This window comes from Nelumbo lutea, chromosome 3 (genome assembly GCF_056320005.1).
Source record: "Nelumbo lutea isolate HS-2025 chromosome 3, American lotus-T2T, whole genome shotgun sequence".
In the NCBI taxonomy this organism is placed as follows: domain Eukaryota; kingdom Viridiplantae; phylum Streptophyta; class Magnoliopsida; order Proteales; family Nelumbonaceae; genus Nelumbo; species Nelumbo lutea.
This window is the reverse complement of record NC_142686.1, coordinates 32,740,276-32,761,748: the sequence shown is the minus strand read 5'-3', so window position 1 is coordinate 32,761,748 and position 21,473 is coordinate 32,740,276. Positions and strand designations below refer to the sequence as shown.

Here is a 21,473-nt window from a genome sequence, read left to right as displayed (position 1 = left end):
CAATGTCTCTCTTATTTTCTTTTGAATTGAAGACTTGTATTTTGTTGCACTTCTGCATTGAAGTATGCTATCCAACTTATTCAGTCTATTTACTTATAAAATGTTGGTCCATAATGTTTTGTTACATCCTTTTTTTTGTTTTGATTCTCCGGGGTGACCAGGGTTCAGATATTGGAAACAGCCTCTCTGAATGTGCAGGGATAAGGCTGCATGCGCCTGTTCCTCGCCAGACCCTGCATTAGTGGGAGCCTCGTGCACTGGGCTGTCCTTTTATTCGCCTGGCATATTTATTTTTAGAGATGGTTCATTGTTGAATTATTAAATTAGAAGTTTAGTTGTCAAATATAATTGGGTATTATCGGGTCAGACTTGATAGGCCCCATTAATAATTGGTTCGGTTCTGGGTTTGTTATTAGAGACCCTATAGGGTCTGGTTTGCGAGTGGTCTGCATATTTTCTTATCAGTTCAGCACCATGTTCCACCCCACCCTGCTCCCGACCAAATCCAACCCATTGACAACTCTAGATGTCAAAGCATGGAAATTGATTACTGTATCCAAACACGTATTCATACTTTTTTACAGTGAAATGTATGTTTTAAAAACATGTTTTATGAAATAGGTTTCACAGCACAAAGTACATAGCAGAAGCCCCAAATAAGAACAAAATTCTACCCAAACACAACTAAGTTGTTGCACATGTTTAGGTTGCGTAGTGGCTTGATGGCTTCTGAAATGCAGGTAGAGCTGTTCCTTAAACTGCAACTGATGCATTCTCTACTCATTTTCAGGTTTTTTCCCAGAAAGCTTGCTTCTCTAGAAGCAGAAGTACTGCTCTTAGTATTTTTTGTTTTAGGAGCTCATTGGATAAAGTCTCCCAGCTAAATGTCAAATGCTATTCTACTTCTTCTTATGGAGAATTTGATTCTGTTTCAAGGAGAAGATCTCGTGGACCTGTTATGACTGCCAAAAAAGCATCAGAAGGTACATATATGGTATTTTATCAACTGACAATTGGAACATGTCACACAATTCAAGATGTTTTATGATCTTATCAATTTTGGATACCTTAACTTTTGAAGTGGCAGCTCTTTTTTTTTCTCTTCTTTTTCTTTTATGGGATCAGGGCTATTCTCATCATACCATTGACTGCTTGCTATGCTTGACATTTATTCAGGCACAAAACAAGAAGATGGAAGGTATAAGCACACGATTGATCTACCCAAGACAAATTTCAGCATGAGAGCAAATGCTAGAGTAAGAGAGCCAGAAATTCAGAAATTATGGGATGACAGTCAGGTTTTCAAGAGAATTGTTGACAGGAATAATGGGGTTGGTTTCAAAACTTTTCTAATTTCCTTTTATAGTATTTACATTAACTTATTTGTTGTCACTGTATTCCTATGAAGTATGAGCTTATGTTTACTGCATTTTAAATTTACTGTAAAAAACTTGTTGTCATTTTGTTATTATTTTTTTGATCAATACTTCTCATTTTGTTATTATGACAGGGGAGCTTCATTTTTCATGATGGTCCACCCTATGCCAATGGGGATCTCCATATAGGCCATGCTTTAAATAAGATTCTGAAGGATATTATTAACCGCTACAAGGTCCTTTTCACTCTTCACCTCAAGCTTTCTCTTGTTTTTTCTATGTTTTACAGCTGATTGGCCTTTTTTCTTACAGATCTGATAATCTCTGTGGCATCTAACAGACATACATTTTCTTTTCTCAAATAAGGACAATATAACAATGATGCACTTGCATAAATAGATCACACGGTACTGTTAATATTCATTGTATTGACAAATATATACCATTTAAAAAAAGAGACAGATCAACATTAATCGAATATTTTTTATTTTATAGATGCAGTACGAAAATTTAAGTACATCAATATAATAATAATAATAATAATAATAATAATAATAATAATAATAATATTATTATTATTATTATTATTATTATTATTATTATTTACTTCTGGTCAAATTATCAATATCTCTCACAAAGAGGCTAGGATATAGGTGGAATATATTAATATAAGGGATTGTTTTTGAAATATTATGAAGGAATTTATTCAAAGGAAAGAGGAGCCCTAAAACTATTTAGGCCAAAAGTCATCTGTCAAGACTAAATCAAAGAGGAGCAATAAAACTATTTATTTATAGCTACATCATGGCTACTAAGTTCATTTTTAAAATAGTTACCGTCTTGAGTCCAGATAAACATCAAGGCCAGGAAAAAATAGAGTACAGGTCAATAACATGTGCCAATTCCTTTGCAGATGCACTTGGTAAACAAGGGGTGGGAAGAAATCATTTGCTTTGGGCTACTTTGTAATTTTGCTTTTCTTTGGGGGGAGAGTTAAGAGAGTTTAACTCTTCCCACCTTTGTACGTGATTCATATCTTTTAATGAAAAATTTCTGTTATTGTTACAAAAAAAAAGTAAGAATAACTCATTGGATAAAGTCTTTGATGATCTTTTCTCCTTTTGCTTTTGATGATATTGTGTAGAAATAGGGGGAGGTGGTCTATTCTTCCTCTAAGAAAGTGGTGGTGAAAAATCCATGGAAACCACTTGATAGGGGAGCTATCAATTTCAACTTTGATGGCAGTAATTTGGGGAATCCAGGTCCATTTGGAATGGGTGGTGAGTTCAGGGATGTACATGGCAGAGTTAATGCAGTGTTCTAAGGTTGAATAGGGATTGGAGATTCTTTTAGAGCAGAACTGCTAGCAGCACTTCAGGGCATCAGTTTGGCAAAGCAAATGAATGCCACTAATCTGCTCATTGAAGGTGATTCAAAGACTATAGTAATCTGGTTATCCAATGAAGGGAAAGCTTTGTGGACTTGAGAGGAACTTAAGGAAATTATATAACCGACTTTGAATATGGGAGTTAACTTATTGCCAACCCAGGGAGACCTAGTGAGAGCTTAGAGGACTTGGAGTGGAGGGTGGAAGATAGTGTCTTATTGGAATCTTTGGTAAGAAGATTTGAGGCCCAAGAAGTGAGAAATGCAATATTCTCCATGGATCGAGCTAAAGCTCCTGGGCCTGATGGTTTTTTGATGGCCTTCTATCAAGATTGTTGGGAAATAATTAGAGAGGATTTGTTGGAGGTTTTTGAAGAGTTCTATGAGAGAGGCAAATTTAACTCAGGAGCAAATGCAACTTTTATTGCCTTGGTTCCTAAGAAGAAGGATGCTCTCCAACCAAAGGATTTCAGACCTATAAGCCTGGCTGGGATGTAGGACTCGACCCTGGGGCTTCTCAGTGTTCTCCTTGGAAATCTATTCAAGGTATTTTGCCTCTTATGCTTCCTTATTTCAAATATGATGTTTGCGCTGGAAATAAAGTCTTGTTTTGGGAAGATGTTTGGGTTGGTGAAAATTCCTTTAGAGATAGATTTCCTTCTATTTACTTCTTGTCTGAAAACAAAAGAAAAGTGATCTCTTCAGTGTTTGTTGATAACTTTTGGGATTTGGGCTTGAGAAGAGGTCTAAGGGATTCTGAAATGGGGTTGGTTGATGATTTGATCACTCAGTTAGGGGAAGTCTTTCTTGATCAGTCCTGTAGAGATAACAGAATTTGGAAACCTTCCCCCTCAGGTTTTTTCAATTGCTCTTCTTTCTATAACATTTTGCTTCAGACCTCTAACCTTGTAGAGAACTTTCCTTCAAAGGAGGTGTGGGGTAGCCCTGTACCCCCTAAAATTTAGGCCTTCTGTTGGGAAGTGGTACTCCAAAAAATCAACACCTTGGATTTATTGCAGAAAAAGAGGCCAAATATGTGCCTCTCTCCCCCCATGTTTGTTGCCTCTGTTTGGGTTCTGGTGAGACAATTTCACATTTACTAATCTCATGTCCCTTTGTGTTCTTTATTTGGTCTTGGTTCTCTTCTCTCTTTGGCTACAGGTGGACTCCCTCCCCAAGCGTGGTGAACCTCTTTGATCCAACTTTTTATAGGCAACCAACGGTTTGTGGAAGGATTATGTGGACAGCCACTAGAGCTGCTGTATTGTGATCAGTGTGGGAGGAAAGAAACAATAGGATCTTTAAAGGCAAATGTAGATCCAAGGAAGAGGTTGTGGAAGGAATAACTACTAAGGTTATCAATTGGTTGAAATCCTGTGATCCTTTTAAGGATTTCTCAGTTGAAGACATTTATAAAAGTTGGGGTATTGTGGCATCTACTACTACTTCCAAAGCTATGATACAGGAAGTTTGGTCCCCCACCGGCACAACAAAGGGTGAAATTGAACTTTGATGGAAGCTCTATAGGTAATCCAGGCCCATCTGGTATAGGAGGTGTTTTCAGAGATAATGAAGGCAAGATAATGACTTTGTTTTCAGGTCCAATAGGAGTTGGAGATTCCTTAAGAGCGGAAATCTTGGCACTACATCAAGGTGTAAAACTGGCCAAACAGTTGGGGCTACAGCAGATTGAGATAGAGGGAGACTCCAAGTTGGTAATTGGGTGGATGCAATCAGGGCAGCTGGGAATTTGGCAATGTAGACAGCTGATAAGGGAAATTCTTAGCATAACAAGGGAGGTGGGTGTTTGGTTCAAGTGGGTAAGGAGATCAGCAAATGGTTTTGCCGATGCCCTAGCAAAACAAGGGACTGCAAGGGAGAGTCGTTTTTGGGCAGTGCTGTAATATTTGATGTTTATTGGATCAACATTTTCTAATAAGGGTTGAATTCTGTATTTCAGGTTAATTTATCTCTAATGAAAGTTATCGTTTCTGATAAAAAAAAAATATGGGAGTTAACTTCAGTGGGTGCCAAGATTGAACAATAATATGCCTGATTTTTTTTTTGGCTAAACAAGGGTTAATTATTTTCGGCTGTTTTGTAATTTGTTAATTTTCTTCTATGCGGGATAGGTAAGTATATCTAGCCTGTGCTTATTGTACATAGTTCTGTAAATTTGATGCATTGTTAATAAAATTTTGAGTTATCTATTAAAAAAAGCCATCCCCATCAGTTTCAGCTGGCTATGGGGCTGCCATTTTGTGGGCAATGATTTCTGGTGTCATCTGTTGGGCTTTATGGAACAAAAGAAATTGGCATGCATTTGAATAGAACAAAGGCTTTTCTGAGCTTTGCATGGATACCAGTAATCTCCTTATGGATTGGCCCTTGCATATTGAGTTCTTTTAATAGAAGGGATCTGTGTTTAATTAGACTGGTATTTTGAGTGCAGAGGGTAGTATAATGTAAAGCATTACAGAGTGTACTGTGATGCGTGTTTTTTTTTCCCTTTTATTGTCAAGCTATACACTTGGTAATTTATTTAATTATCCATACAAGGGCGCTTCCTAGGAAATCCAAGGTCTTTGGAGTTTGGTGGTGGTCATGCCTACTCTGAACTGAGTGGCAAAGGTGGTTCTATCTAAGCAGGGACATTAGCTTCGTTCATGGCCTCTGGTTGATGTATTTTCTTTGTTACAAGGTTTGGGGTTAAGTGGGATACATAGGTTATTTTTATTTTTATTATTATTTATTTGATTGATACCAAATTAGCTTTTATCAAATCAAAAGAAGCTTATACAAATAGATGTATCTTAAGGGAAACAATGCACAAGCAATGTGGAAGTACAGACATATCTTAAGGGAATTAGAACACCATAGAGGAACTGAATGTTTGAGGTGAATTGTATGTATGGTCCACTATTTTCCTTAGCAAATTTGCATATTCTTTTTTTATATGAATAAAACTGATTGTTATTGATAAAAAAAGGTAATGGACTGGCTTAGGAATAGATGTCTGGTTTCTTGGCATTTAGTTGGAGAAATAAGATACTTGGCTAGGGACTTGGTAACCGATTATTCATGGGTTCAACAATCTGCAAATGGATGGCTGATAAAATGGTGAAACAATGGGTGAAATGGGCTCAACTTTTCTGGGCACAATTGTAAGATAAGTTCTTGAGTAGAAAATAGAAGGGTTAGGTAGCTGAAGCTAGCCTATTTTTGGGAGTTCATGGCATTTGCTGTTTTATTTAATTTGTTAAAATTAATTGAGCCTAACCATTACCAATAAAAAAGAAAAAAAAAACATTTCATATCGATGAATTCTAAGACCAGCCAATTTGATGGCAGGTGTCTTAATGAGGTTAAGGTTGTAAGTATCATGTATCTATCAGCCACCATCTTTTTCTTATATATTATCAGCCTTATAGTTGTTTCATTTCTCTTGTTTTTTGTTATCTACTTTTTTATAGATCTTTTGTTTTCCTTTTGCTATAACTTCTTATTAATCTGAAAAAAGAAGAAATCTAGTCGTTGCTTTAATTGCTATGCCTAATTTATTGGTTAGTTTCTTTAATAATGTGCACATAATTTTTTTTTTTTGAAATGAGTAACGTAATAATGTGCACATAATTTTTGAAACAAGTATATTTGCACTCCTGTTGTGAACTTCATATTTTCATGGTTAGATATCATTATATAAATATTTCTGCTTGTTTTTTTCTCTTTTACTCCTCTCACTTTATTGTTTATTATTTATTAATCTTTTTAAAATTTTGTGCAGCTTCTTCAAAATTATAAAGTCCATTATGTGCCTGGATGGGATTGTCATGGTTTACCAATTGAGTTAAAAGGCAAGTGTTGCCTATTTTGCTGGTTTCATTGGCCTTCTGGTTCATGCTTTGCTGTAACTTCGACATTTGGTTCTAGCTTGCCTTTACAATAATAATCATCAATTGCAAATGTGGGAAAGAAATTGGTAACTAGGAACTGGCAAATATGTAAGCATATACTTTCTTTTCATCAATGTTTTTTCTTCTGTATAATCAACTAGGTAGATGTATATATGCTATAGTAGAAAATAGGTATGAAAAGAATGGAAGAGATTTTTTAACATAAAAGCTTTACCAATTTTGACACCCAGAAAACCACTAAAGTTAGAAGCTATATCCAGCCTATAAAGTTTGAAATGAGGTAGATACATGCCTCAAAGGGGGGGGGGAAGGTATGTCTCCTGGGAAGATGGGCGTTGGTCTTAAAATTGACCATTATTGTTACTTTTCTTTTTTGTATCAGCAGTCATAAAATTTTTATTAATTGTTAATAAAGGAATGCTGTACATGTAGGAATATGCCATAGCACTCCTAATTTTGGGATAGCTACTGTTATACACCCATTTTTGTTCCTATTTTGTTGTATGGATTACATGCCTTGTTACTGAAAGGTTTATTGTTGATCAGAGAGAACAATGCAGCCTATTTTACCCATGGAAATACTTTAAGTTAAGGGACCAGTCAGCTAAAGAAGTAAGACTGGACTACTGGAGCAAATCCTTGCTGAAAGATGAGAGTAGCTACTGGAAGTTCTTCTGTCCCTTTCCATAATATCCAGCACATTGAGGAAGGAATTTCCTGCTTTGGGTGTTCTTGGAATCCTCCCGAGAGTGTCTAGAGTTTGTTCTCTCCTTCGTTTTTTAGATGGCCTAAGAAGCGAGGGAAGATTATGTGGAGGAGTATTAGGGCAGCCGTGTGTTGGTTCTTGTGGGAAGAAAGAAATTCACGAGTTTTTTCAGATAAGGAAAGAACTCTGGAAGACCTATTAGACTTAATACTTTTAAGGGCTGCCCGCTGGCTAAAATCATTGGAATTGTTTTCAGACTTTCATGTGGCTGACCTGTTAAGAAACTGGAAAGAGATAGCTACCTCTGCGCTGTGTAAGAGGACTCTTAGTCCCCTCCCTCTGGATTTATAAAATTGAATTTTGACGGCAGTAGTTTAAGGAATCCAGGGTCCTTTGGGATTGGGGGAGTATTCAGGAATGAGGAAGGGATTGCTATTGCTTTATTCTCAGGCCCTATTGGAGAAAGAGGCTCTCTTAGGGCTGAGATCCTTGCAGCTCTGGAAGGAATTCAAAGAGCAAGGGAACTAAATATCAGTTGTTTGATCTTGGAAGATGATTCAAAGGTGGTGATTAGTTGGTTGAAGAAAGAGGACAATGGTTTATGGAGCTATAGCAATGAAAAGAAAAAATTCTTATGGCTGTCTAGGGACATTGAGATACAATACAACTGGGTGAAGAGGACTGCTGACTCATTTGCAGATGGGTTGGCCAAGCAAGGGGTGAATAGGGAGTCTATCTTTTGGGCTAATTTTTAATTTCCTTTCATTGTATTTTGTTGAAGGGGAGCTAAGACATTTTATCTCCCCCTTTGTATCTAAAGCTTCACAAATCTTCACATAATTAATAAAGTTTCTGTTATTGATAAAAAAAAAGATGATAACATCACTCTTACCACAAGATTAGTGTCCTGGCCATTATTATTGGAATCATGTATGCTCCTTACCACCCTATGCCAGAGTTTGTTTAAGTCTCGGGAGAACCTCCACAACCTTTTTTTTTTTTTTGATCAATAACAGAATAGCTTTCATTAAAAAATAAGATGGGGTACAACAAAATGGAGGGAGATAAACTCTCTTAACTCCCCACCAAAGAAACACAAAACAAATTACACAAGAGCCCAAAACAAAGCATCCCTATTTACCCCTTGCTTAGCTAATCCATCCGCAAAGGAGTTTACACTTCTTTTAGCCTAATTCAGCTTGACTTCAATATCCCTAGTCAACCATTTAAATTTCCTCTTTTCATTGCTGTAATGCCAAAAGCCAGTTTCTTAATGTTCAAGTCCTTGGCCCTTTGTACACCTACCAAAGCTGCCATAATCTCAGCTCAGAGTCACCCTTACCTATTGGACTTGAGAAGAGATCAATAACATTTCCATCCTCATTCCTTAAGACTCCCCCAATACCTGAACCTGAGGGCCCTGGGTTCCCCACACTACTCCCGTCAAAGTTCAACTTAATAAACCCACTAGGAGGTGGGGCCCAAACATGTACAGAAGAAACAGTAGGTGGAGTAGACCTTGGAAATTCCTTAACAAATCATCAGTTGAGAAGTCATTAAATAGCTCCAAAGCTTTAAGGCAATGCACCACTCTGATGTGAATCACCTCCAAGATGGATTGTACCCCTCTTTCCTTATCAGCAAAAGTTCTCAAGTTCCTTTCTTTCCAAATCGTCTAACAAGCTTCCGCCCTTATACTTCTCCACATAAATTTCCCCCTTTTCACTGGCCACCTGAAAAAAGAAGCAACAGACTTTGCACATTCGGCGGGGGATTTTTTGATAAATAACCTCCACATCCATTTCCTCAACAAGATCGACTTTGCCTTACCCAAACCAAACCCTCCATCTTTTGTCCTATAAACTGTGACTCAATTAACTAGGTGATTTTGTTTTGTTCTCTCCAGCTCTCCAAATGAATATCTAATATCCACCCCCCATTCATCTTCCATGTTGCATGTTTTTTTGGTGAATCTATCTAGGAGCAGGTCTCTAAAGCTACTCACCTTAGGGTTTCCGCTGTTTTCTTAAGGATTTTCTGTAGAGGCTAGTTGGGGTGTATGTACAGACATGCCTTTTGGATAGGATTGGTCCCTTTTGAGTCATCGTTTTCTGTCATTGGGAATGATGGACATCTACACCTAACTTGAGGGGCAGTGTTTGTTTTTTTCCCGCAACTTGAGGGTAGGGTTGACAGGCCAGCTTTTTTACTTGTTTCATTTGCTTATGGGCCTGCTTAATTTGTGGTTATATTTATATTTATATTTATGTTGGGCCTATGAGCCACATTATTATGTTTTTGCAATGCAGCCACCTTATGAGGTGTGTATGTATAATTTTATTTTTTTATTAGAACTCTAATGTAAAAGCTAGTGGGGCTCTCATTAGACCCTCATGATCTGCTCTTCTTCCCCTGTATTCTCTTCTTTTCTCTCTTTCTTTTATTGTTTTAGTTTCCTTCCACTAATCTTTTTCCACATGCTATTTCTCTTGATTTTTGATGGTTAAAATCTAGAAGTTATATGTTTTGCAATTACAGCAAATTAGATAGTATCTTTCTATATTAACAGGTCCTCTTGCTAATTATATATCTATATACATTTTTGACAACCGCTTTGGAAGTTTTTCAGTTCTGCAGTCAATGGATCAAGATACCAGGAAGGAGCTCACACCATTAAAATTGAGAACAAAAGCAGCTAAATTTGCCAAAGACACTGTTAAGTCTCAGATGAAATCATTTAAGGTGCTTGCTGAGCTTTTCTATTTTTGGATTTTAGTTCCTGGTTTTATCTTTTCATTAAGTATCTTAATGATCTTTATTATTTACTCTATACCCTTTTAATGTTGATTTGTTCACATTGAGATACAGATGATGAATTCTGATTTTGTGTTTCATATGCATGTATTCATTTTGTTGAGGGGCACAGTTAACATTAAAGTCCTTGCTGGAATTACTTGCAGCGCTATGGCGTGTGGGGAGATTGGAATAATCCTTATTTAACTCTCAATCCAGAATATGAAGCTGCTCAGGTATGTGGTAAACATATGTTTCCTATGAGTGCCTTTTCAGTTCCAGTGATATTCAACACATGCCGTTCTATTTAGCTTTGGCCTTTTTCTTCTTTTTCTGATAAACGATAGCATTTTATTAATAAAAAGGGATTGCATCAATATTTAGAAAACAAACTATTCCAATAGGGACACGAGGTGCGACCCCATTCTACAATGACCCAAATTACAACTGAGCCGAGAACAGTTCAGACTTAAACACCCTCATCTTCACAAAATGATCAGCCATTCCATTTGCAGACTGCCTTTCCCATTTCGCAAGAACTGTCATGTCTCTAATAAGCAATTTGAACTTTTTCATAGATTCGTTGTACTTCCAACTCACTGTTTCTGGTTCCTTCAGCCACCCTATTATCAATTTAGAGTTGCCTTCAATGAGCAGTCTATCAAAATTTAGCTGTCTCGCAATCTGTACCCCTTGCAAGACTGCTTGGAAATCTGCAAAAACTGAGTCCCCTATTCCAACCAGGCCTGAGAATACAGCAACAATAAGTCCTTCATTGTTCCTGAAGACTGCTTTGGCCTTTTTCTTCCCTGACAAGTAAGAAAAAAATTGAGTAATGGGTAGTTTATGTAAAGATGTAGAAAAATCCCCACAGATCAACACTTTACAGTATACCATAACTTTAACGGCATCCATCAACTTGTGGAAGGAGACACTATGCTACTGTGATGGAATGTTAGCATGATGACTTAATGTGTTGTGCAATAGGTTATATACAACTTTTCATAACTTATGGATGATACTGTGTAGACCTACTCTGTATATGGCTCTTGTTAGAGTGAGCTGAATAAGGGTAGTTTAGTCAACTTGTCTTTGTTGAGTTGCATGCTTATGTGGCAGTTTTATTAGAGACACTCTGCCCCACACTTAAGTAAGGGCAGTTTAGTCTTTGTACAAGTAATTAGAGACTAATTACTATTAAGGGGTCGATTGATAGGGTTAACCCATCAGATTCGACAGTCCCTTCATTTTCCTTCTTCTTCTTCTTCTTCTTCTTCTCCCTCTTGCTGGTTCGGGTTACTGTAGCAGCAGTCGAAACATGGTATCAGAGCAAGGTTCCTGACCTACTTCAGTTCGTGAACATCTCAGCAGTGTTCGTGACCTCTCTTTCTTCGTTTCTGGGCTGTCAATGGAGAAAACTGGTTCGTCCTAGGTCTGAAACATCTCAGCTCGTCTCTTTGCTGCTGCGCATAACCTTCTTTATTAAGAAAATGACATCAGCAGTGAATGGTTGGTTGAAACTCTCAAAAGAAGGTCGGATATTTCTTCTCCTTGTGCTGCTGGTATTTCTGGGTAGAAAACCTTCAAGAACTTGCGAGTACTGATCAGAACCTAGAGAACTAGGTTTATTGTTGCCCTAGTTCTTGGAGAAAATCCCAAGAATGGACTGTGTTTACAGTAGCCGAATGGTGTAAGGGCTGCTGTAAGCGGCTGAATGGTGTAAGGGCTGCTGTAAGTGGCCGAATTGTGCAAAGTGTAATGCAGTGACCTAGCTGAGTTTTTTGTGGTCGTGTAGTGCCCTCTTAAAGGTGTTAAACAGGTCTGCACCGGGTGTAACAGATATGACTATGTGGTGGTGCTTGTGATGCACAATCTTTGTTGAGTGGTTGTAAGAGTGCTTGCATGTGATTAGTAAGTGTTGAATTGATGTTTATGTGGTTCGTGGTGTTGTGAAATCAGTAGTGGTGTGAACAAGAACAAGGCTTGTGTACCTATTATTGTGCTTAGGGACTGCTATAGGTGCTGGAACATCAAACTCCTAATAACAACACTCAGTTGGTAGTTGGGAATTCAGGTTAGAAGCAACGGTGAAAGAGTATCATGGCAGCAATGGGAGATGGGTATAATGATCAGAAACCTATTGTGGTAGTTCCCTCTGACTATCTAGGTGTACAGATGACCTCAGTTAAACTGAATGGTGAGAACTATGTTCCATGGGCCAAATCAGTGGAAGTTTTTCTCAAGGCAAAGAGGAAAGTGAAGCATGTAAAAGAAGATAAACCACCGGCTGACTCTCTAGGATTTGATGATTGGGAACAAGATGATGCTCAAATCATGACCTGGCTATGGAATAGTATGGAACAAAAAATTAGTGCCAACTTCATGTTCCTAGATACGGTTAAGGATATATGGGAACATGCTAAGAAGCTGTATTCTAGACAAGATAATACTACAAGGGTATATCAACTTTATCAGGAATACTTTGATTTGCAACAAGGAAACAAAACCCTAGAAGAGTACTATGCTTGCATGAAGAATCTTAGAAATGAACTCAATGTCTATCATCCCCTCACTCCAGATGTTAAAGTTCAGCGACAACAGAGGGAACAACTAGATGTTACAGGATTCTTACTGGGGTTGAAATCAGAGTATGAACCCAAATATTAGGGAGCTCTACTCTTCCTACACTTGAGGAAGTATTTGCATGGCTTTGTAGGATTTCTTTGGGACAGATAGAGAATCCCACACAGTCTGATAGATCAGCACTTGTGACAGCCAGAGGAGGTGGACGTGGTACAAGAGGGGGAGGACATGCCTCCCGAGGAGGCCGTGGTAGTTCCATGTTTGGCCGGGGTGGTGGTCGTGACTCAGGGGGAGGCCGTGGCAAAGGAAATAGTAACTCTGCAAGGAATTGTATCCATTGTGGTAGGGAAGGACACTCGGTGAATTTCTGTTATAATCTACATGACCCTCCCTCTAAATGGGCTAATCATGCTGTAGCTGGTGAGGTTGATATAGTTATAGTAAACCAGCAGACCTAACTCCCTCCACATCTACATCTGCTTCTGGGAGGGAGATGGTAAGTGTACCGCGTGATGAGTATGAACGGTTCCTTCAAACCACTTCACAACATATCACTGCTACTCTGGCCCACTCAGGTATTGCTTCCATGTCATTTAAAACCTCTCCTTGGATTATTGACTCTGGAGCCTCTGATCACATGACCGGGACTCCAGGTATGTTCTCTTCTCTTTCTGAAACTTTCACATCATAAACTGTTACACTTGCCAATGGTTCTTCATCTCCCATCTGTGGCGTTGGTAATGTTGACATGGCTTCTCTTTTTTTATCATTTGTTCTATATGTATCTAAGTTTCCCTTCAATCTTATGTCTGTTAGTAAATTAACCAGGACTCTTAACTATTCTTTTACCTTCTTTCCTTCCTCTTGTGTTTTTCAGGATCTCAAGACGGGGAAGAAGATTGGTGGGGGGCATGAAGCTGGTGGATTGTATTATTTTGACGGTGGTGGATCCTCAATTGCTCTTTAGACTTCACTTACTCCTTTACAATGGCATTGTCGACTGGGACATCTTTCTCTCAAGGCACTCAAGATATTAGTTCTGTCTTTGAGTCATTTGTCAGTTTTACAGTGTGAGTCATGTCAGTTTGGGAAACATCGTCGTGTTTCCTTCAGTCCTAGAGTTGAAAGTCGTATGTTGAGTCATTTTTCTTTGGTTCATTCAGATGTTTGGGGCCTGATCAAGATAGAGTCTTATAATGGGTACAAGTACTTTGTCTCTTTTATTGATGATTGTTCAAGGATGACATGGATCTACTTAATGAAAGAAAGAAGTGAATTATTCTCCATTTTTCAAAAATTCCATGCTGAAATACATACACAATTTGGTGTTTCAATCAAAGTTCTTCGTTCAGATAATGGGCGTGAAAACTTTCTTACTTCGTTTCAACAATATTTAGAACAACATGGCATTATTCATCAAACCTCATGTGCATCCACTCCTCAACAAAATGGGGTGGCTGAACAAAAGAACCGTCAGCTCCTCGAAACTGCTCGGTCTATTCTTCATCATATGAGTGTTCCTAAACAGTTTTGGAGTGATGCTGTACTCACTGCATGTTTCCTCATTAATTGGATGCCCTCCTTCATTCTTAATGGTCGGTCCCCCTTCTCTATCTTGTTCCCCTCTTTATCTCCATTTCCATTAACTCCTCGTGTCTTTGGCTGTGTGTGCTTTGTTCACAATCTGAGTCCTGGAGTAGACAAGCTAGATGCACGCTCCATTAAATGTGTCTTTCTTGGCTACTCTCAAACTCAAAAAGGGTATAAGTGTTATAATCCCATTAATCGGAAGTGCTATGTCTGTCCTGATGTCACCTTTTTTGAGTTTGTCCCCTTCTTCTCAGGACCTGAAGCACCTTCGTCTCCACCCTTCCTCTTCCTCTTACTCTTCCTGTCAGTGATCCAGTTCCGGATGTTCCTATTGGAGTATAGTCATCACCTCATCTAGTGCAGATCACTACTGGACGACCACCGAACCGACAAGTGTATACACGTCGAACGACACCGGTCCCTCCTCCAGCTTCTACCTTATCTGCAGATCTTGTCATGGCTTCTGTTTTTGAACCCTCAGAACTTGACCTACCCATTGCCTTACGGAAAGGTAAACGCAGTTCTACTCTCCATCCTATTTCTAATTTTGTTTCATTATCTCGCCTTTCCGCCTCACATCGTCAGTTTGTTTCACTTTTGTCATCTATTTCCATACCTAACAATGTCCAAGAAGCTCTTAGTTCACCTGGGTGGCGGCAGGCAATGGAGGAGGAAATCTCTGCTCTTCAACATACTCAAACGTGGGAGCTCACTACTCTCCCACCTGGTAAGCATGTTGTGGGCTGTAAATGGGTGTATACTGTTAAATACTTGCCAGATGGTAGTGTGGAGCGTCTGAAGGCTAGACTCGTTGCTAAAGGTTGCTCACAGTTGTATGGAGTGGACTACATGGAGACATTCTCTTCGGTAGCTAAGATTGGCTCTGTTCGTGTGTTAATTTCCTTGGCAGTTATGTATGATTGGCCTCTGTTTCAGCTTGACATAAAAAATGCCTGCCTTCATGGTGACCTTGTGGAGGAGGTATATATGGAGCAACCACCTGGGTTTGTTGCTCAGGGGGAGGATGGTAAGGAGTGCAGACTGAAGAAGGCAATTTATGGGTTGAAACAATCGCCGCGTGCTTGGTTCGGGAAGTTTAGTGAAGTGGTGAAGAGTTTTGGAATGAAGCAATGCCAGGTTGATCACTCAGTGTTCAGCTATGACTTAGAAGCTGGAAAGATTTTATTAGTGGTCTATGTGGATGATATTGTCATTACTGGCAGTGACAAATTGGGGATTGACAAACTAAAGGTATTTTTGCAAAATCATTTTCAAACAAAAGGCCTTGGGACATTGAAGTATTTCTTGGGCATAGAAGTTGCCAGGTCAAAACAAGGTGTAAATCTGTGCCAAAGAAAATATGTTCTTGATCTACTGGAAGAAACAAGACTGTTAGGTGCAAAACTGGTTGAAACCCCTATAGAACCAAATGGTAAGTTGAACAGTGATACAAGGGAAGTATTTGAAGATCCTGGAAGGTATAGACGACTAGTGGGGAAGCTGAACTATCTAACTATCACGAGACTAGACATCTCCTTTGCAGTCAGTCTGGTGAGTCAATTCATGCAGAACCCTCGTATACCTCACTGGGATGCAGTTCTTAGAATTGTAAGATATCTGAAGGGAGCTCCAAGCCGTGGGCTAATGTATAAACCAGGAGGAAAACTTGAAGTAGTTGGGTACACAGATGCAAATTGGGCAGGCTCAGTGTATGACAGAAGATCTACTACAGGCTATTGCACATTTCTTAGAGGAAATCTTGTGACGTGGAAGAGTAAAAAGTAGACGGTTGTGGCTAGAAGCAGTGCTGAAGCCAAGTATAGGGCCATGGAACACACTACCTGTGAATTAGTGTGGTTGAGGATCTCCTACAAGAAATCGGGTTCCACATGAATAAACCTATTAAACTGTACTGTGACAATCAAGCTACACTCCATATCTCATCCAACCCTGTTTTTCATGAGAGAACGAAGCATGTAGAGGTTGATTGCCACTTTGTGAGGGAGAAGGTTCTTGCTGGAGAGATAAGCACAGAACATGTGGGCTCGGGTGATCAGTGGGTAGATTTGTGTACAAAAGCTCTAAGCTTAGGGAAAGTGAACTATCTATGTAACAAGCTGCGATTATATGACATATATTCTCCAGCTTGAGGGGGAGTGTTAGAGTGAGCCGAATAAGGGTAGTTTAGTCAACTTGTCTTTGTTAAGTTGTATGCTTATGTGGCAGTTTTATTAGAGACACTCTGCCCCACACTTAAGTAAGGGCAATTTAGTCTTTGTACAAGTAATTAGAGACTAATTACTATTAAGGGGTCGACTGATAGGGTTAACCCATCAGATTTGACAGTCCCTTCATTTTCCTTCTTCTCCCTCTTGCTGGTTCGGGTTACTGTAGCAGCAGTCAAAACAGCTCTTATACATTATGGGTTTTTATCCCTTACCTGTACATAATTTCTTTATGTGGCATCATATATACATACTTGTTTATAGGTTTCTATCCTCCTAAATACATACATGCATGTATGCATGCATGCATGATAGATGGATAGACACACACACACACACATCTTTCTTTTTTACCTATCAACTCAGATGAATTCAACAAAGCCTTGTGCCAATTATATGGGTTGGCTAAACAAATCCTTTCTTCCTTTATACTCTATAAAGTTCCACATCCTCTATTGGATTGCGACCTCTTAGATTACTTCTTGCAATTTGCTGGAAGGGAGGTGCAAGAAAAAGGGTTGCTTGGGAAATTTCTAAAGGAGGGGAAGAGGGGGATGGGAGAATAGTAGGTTCCAATGTTTTAAAAACCGACCTAGAGGCTGAAATGTTTTTGCCTTCAGGTCGCGGGTCACCGGTTCGACCAGCCGGGTCTAATGGTTCAGACCATGAATAAATAATGTATAAACATGTTTTCGATATGTTATATGTATTATTTTATATTTAATTTATGTTTTTAATTCAATTTTTAGTTTTTTTTATTTATAAAAAATATTAAAAATTGCAATTTGAGGCCAAAAGGGGTTTTTTCGCGAAAATAGTGGGGCAAGGCGCCTACGACTCCTTGGGACGCATAGACCTCGAAAAGTTACCCAAAACAAAATACCCCAGTCGGAGATCAGAGTGCGAAGTTATGGCCTCTGAAAGTTTGCATGTATTGAGTGTGCAACCTGCAACCTGGTCACCGAGTAGAATGGGTCAACGGTCAAACCGGTTGAACAGTTTTGACCGTCTGACAAGTCTCGACTGAACTGAACCCGGTTCGACTGGTTGGGTGACGGTTTGAATGGTTTGACTGGCCGGGTCAATGGCAGGTTGAAACCATTGGTAGGTTTGGTGGAAGAGGAATAGAAAGGCTGTTGGAGGGGGAGGGGAGGTGCGGAAAGTGAAGCTTTTATCATGGAATGTAAGGGGATTGAGAGATGGGAAGAGAGAAGTGGTTAAAAATCTTTTGAGAAAATATGGTCCAGATGTTGTACTACTACAAGAAACAAAGTTGGAGTCTTTTGATCTAAGGTTAAAGAATGAGATTTGGGGGTCAAATATAGGAGAGTGGGCCGATGTTATGGGCCCGGGCGTAGGATCTCGTCACGGGTCGATCCACAGGGAGAAAGCCTTGCTTTCCCTTGCGCCTTCCCTTGCGTGCAGAACCTATTGTGGGAAACCGAATGGGTGATTTGTCCAAGAGACCACCCGAACTCTCCTAATGGGTGATTTGTCCAAGAGACCACCCAAACTCTCCTTACTCTTCTCTTGACTGGAAAACTGAATGCCTTTATTTCAACTCGTAGCTCCTTAAATAGGAGATTACAAAAGGGGGTTCCTTGTTGGATTCGGCTAGGCTAGGGTAATCCCTATCAAACTCAAACTTCTACTTCTAAATAAATTACCTACTTCTAACACAACTCCTACTTCTAGTGGCAAACTGAACTCTTAATAAGAAGATAAGATAAGATAAGGATAAGGGATGAGGGATAATACAGCTGGCGGCGAGTTGGCGAGCAGAGTTGATGTGGTAAGATAAGTGTGGACCCACCCTGATGAGCTGTCGTGTGGGTCCTGCCCTACTGCTGCTTCTGGGCGGCGCCCACCTCACAGTGCTGCTGCTGTGTGGTGCGTGCTGCTGCCGTGCGGTGTTTTCTGCTGTGCGGCGCTGCCGGCCGGTGCGTGCTGCTACCTATGACTGCGCCGCAGTGTGCTGCCGGGCGGTGTGTCCATAACAGCTGAGCTGGTGCAGTTTTTTGTTAGGGAGTCTGGAGCTGTATCCCATTTGCAATTTGCTGGAACATTTGGAAGGAGAGGAGCAGATGGACTTTTGAAGACAAAGCCAGCAGCATGGACAAGATGATCGCGGCTGTGGGCAGATTAGTGTTAGAATGGTTGCTGATTCTTCCAGAATTCAGTCAGTTAGAAAAGGAGGATTCTGGAAATAGTTTAGGAGAGTTCCTGGATTATCAGATTTGTAATGTGGAGCTTGTTCTTTATTTTGAAAGTTGGTCTATGTATTCAGGTGATGACTTGTCACCCTTTTTTGTAACTTCTTTTATCTTTAATTAAATTTTTATTTTACTTGTCAAAAAAAAAAAACTTCAAACCATGTTCTTTCTGTCTTCCAGGCTTTCCTCAGCTCTTCCAAAACCATCAGCTTGCGTCAGATTGCCCCTTCTTAGTTCTTACTGCTGCATTTGATCAGTAAAGGATTAGAAGAATACCATTAGATAATAGCAAAGTAAAGGAAGAACCAAAAAGAAATTAGGGATGCTGGTTTCCATACTTGGAAGGAAGAGGAGGCATTAAGGTTAGGGGAAATTAGCAGGTTTGCGAATAAAAGGGAAAACTGGCTTCTCTTTGCAAAGTATTATTTTCCTGTTATTGTTTGTATCCATTTGCTGAACAACTTTGTTAAACCTGTCAATTTATGCCTTGGGAGATTCTGTTAAGCCATAAAGAGATTTTTTAAATTGTTGCACTTTGCCCTCCAATCCCCATTTGGGAAAGCATTCTTGATGTCCAATTGGTGTAAACATAGATCTACAACAGAGTTCATCTTTGCTACTGGAGGAAATGTTTCCTTGTAGTCAATAATACATGTCTTTGTGTATCCTTTTGCTACTAGCTTGACCTTATACCTTTCAACATAGCCATCTGCCCATTGCTTTACTGTGAAAACCTACGTGCACTCTATTAGCCTTTTCTCTTAGGAAAGTGAGTTAGTTCCAGTTATGATCCTTGTGAGCATTAATCTCATCCACCATAGCTTTTTTTTTTTTTTTTTAATTAGGTATCCTAAAGGGCTGTGAAACATTTTTAGGAATAGGAATACTGCATTTAATGAATACAAAGTAATGGGAAGGAGACACATAGTAGAAAAAGTAAAATGGCATATAGGGTCTTGTTACAGCTGATACAAGATCTAGCCCCTTTCGAACAGCAATAGGCAGATGAAGATTACAAGAGTAAGGTCTAGATTACCTGGCTGAATTTGTAGACATAGCGTAGAACTTGGATTTTCCTCTTGAGAGTCAGATGGTTGAGAGCATATAACTTTTGGTTCCATGATTGGTTGCATTAGGTAATCCTTGCAGTGCTGAGTATATACACACAAATTAGAAGAATAATGCTATTGATCAGATATAGAAGATGGAATCTGAAATTGAACTTGTCTCTCTCTAGCATTGTGTTCTTGCTCCCCTTGAGAAGCAGGGGAAAATGATTGAGACTCAAATGTCACATTCATGGACACATTCTCCTTATAAGACACAGGATCTAATTTATAAGGAGACAAATTTTGCATGAAACAGTTATTATTAAAGGCAGAGGTCAATGGAGAGTAATGGGGACATAAGAAAGAACAACTCATGATTCATCAAAAAAAAAAAAAAGAGAAAGAACAACTCATGGGGACTTGATACTATAAAACCAATGCCACTTTATAATTGATGAGATATTTTCTATTGAGAATTGTACCAACATAGAGATACGTGGAAACATTCTTGATATCTTTTTGTACAGCTTCTGTTCGTACAAAGGACGTTTTGCTTTAATTCAGTTATACTTACATTTTCTTAAAAGATGTGTGGAAACATTGACCTGCTGCTTTCCTTCTCTTTTGCACTATTTGTTTGGGAATACTTTTGCTCTCTATCTAGGTGCAGGTGGGTCCAGCCACAAGATGTGATAAGTCTCTTTAACCCAAACTTCCTAAGGCAGCCAAAGAAAAGAGGGAGAATTATGTGGAAGGCCATGAGAGCGGCAGACTGGCAGTGGTGTGGACGATTTGGGAAGAAAGGAATGAGAGAATTTTCAATGAAACAAGCAGATCCAAGGACTTAATAGCATATAAAGATTAAGGCCATGTTTGGCTCAATTCTCATTCTTTCCCATTTTTACCCCAAATGAAATTCTAATATGGACAAGAATGGGTAAAAATAGACAGAGTGAGAAAATATTGCTATGTAAAAGTGTCCTATGTAAAATTACTTTTGTAAAAGTGCTTTTATAAAGATACTCTGACAAAAGTACTTTCATAAAAGTGCTTTTGTAAAAGTATTTTTGAAAAGGTGCTTTTATAAAAATACTTTCGTAAAAGTACTTTCATAAAAGTACTTTCGTAAAAGTACTTTCGTAAAAGTACTTTCATAAAATACTTTTATAAAAGTACTTCTGTAAAAGTGCTTTTACAAAAATGCTTTCATAAAAGTACTTTTGTAAAAGTACCTCAATAAAAGTGCCTTTACTAAAGTGCTTTCATAAAAGCACTTTCGTGTAAAGGTACTTTTATAAGAGTGCTTTCATAAAAGTACTTCCATGGTAGTCCGCTAGTAAACATCTATGAAAGTAGTTTTGTAGGCGGAGTTTCCTTGAAGAATGAAAATGAGCAAGATGGGGCATGATTATTTTTCATGCTGCAGGCTAGCTCAACTTTTGTGATATGGGCTGATTTTTCATTCTAAAAAGAATGTGGCCCATGGTAAGAATTTTGTAATCAAACACTCTAATGTTATTCATTCTTGCCTAGAATGAGCAAGAATTAAAAGAATGAGGCCCAGAGCAGTGAACCAATCATGGCCTAAAGTGGATCATTGGGTAAAGACTATGGACTCTTTCCAAGATTTCAGAGTGA

General features: G+C 38.9%; 1 protein-coding gene across 1 annotated transcript in view; it reads left to right on the top strand.

The window, feature by feature from the left end:
* Positions 1 to 21,473, top strand: part of OVA2 (tRNA synthetase class I (I, L, M and V) family protein) — an 84,264-nt gene that overhangs the window by 1,001 nt on the left and 61,790 nt on the right. Inside the window, exons 2-7 of the mRNA XM_088981463.1 lie at positions 791 to 983; positions 1,177 to 1,331; positions 1,511 to 1,612; positions 6,547 to 6,616; positions 10,012 to 10,124; positions 10,343 to 10,411. Coding sequence (XP_088837589.1) covers positions 791 to 983; positions 1,177 to 1,331; positions 1,511 to 1,612; positions 6,547 to 6,616; positions 10,012 to 10,124; positions 10,343 to 10,411 — 702 coding nt within the window. The remainder of the gene's footprint in view (positions 1 to 790; positions 984 to 1,176; positions 1,332 to 1,510; positions 1,613 to 6,546; positions 6,617 to 10,011; positions 10,125 to 10,342; positions 10,412 to 21,473) is intronic.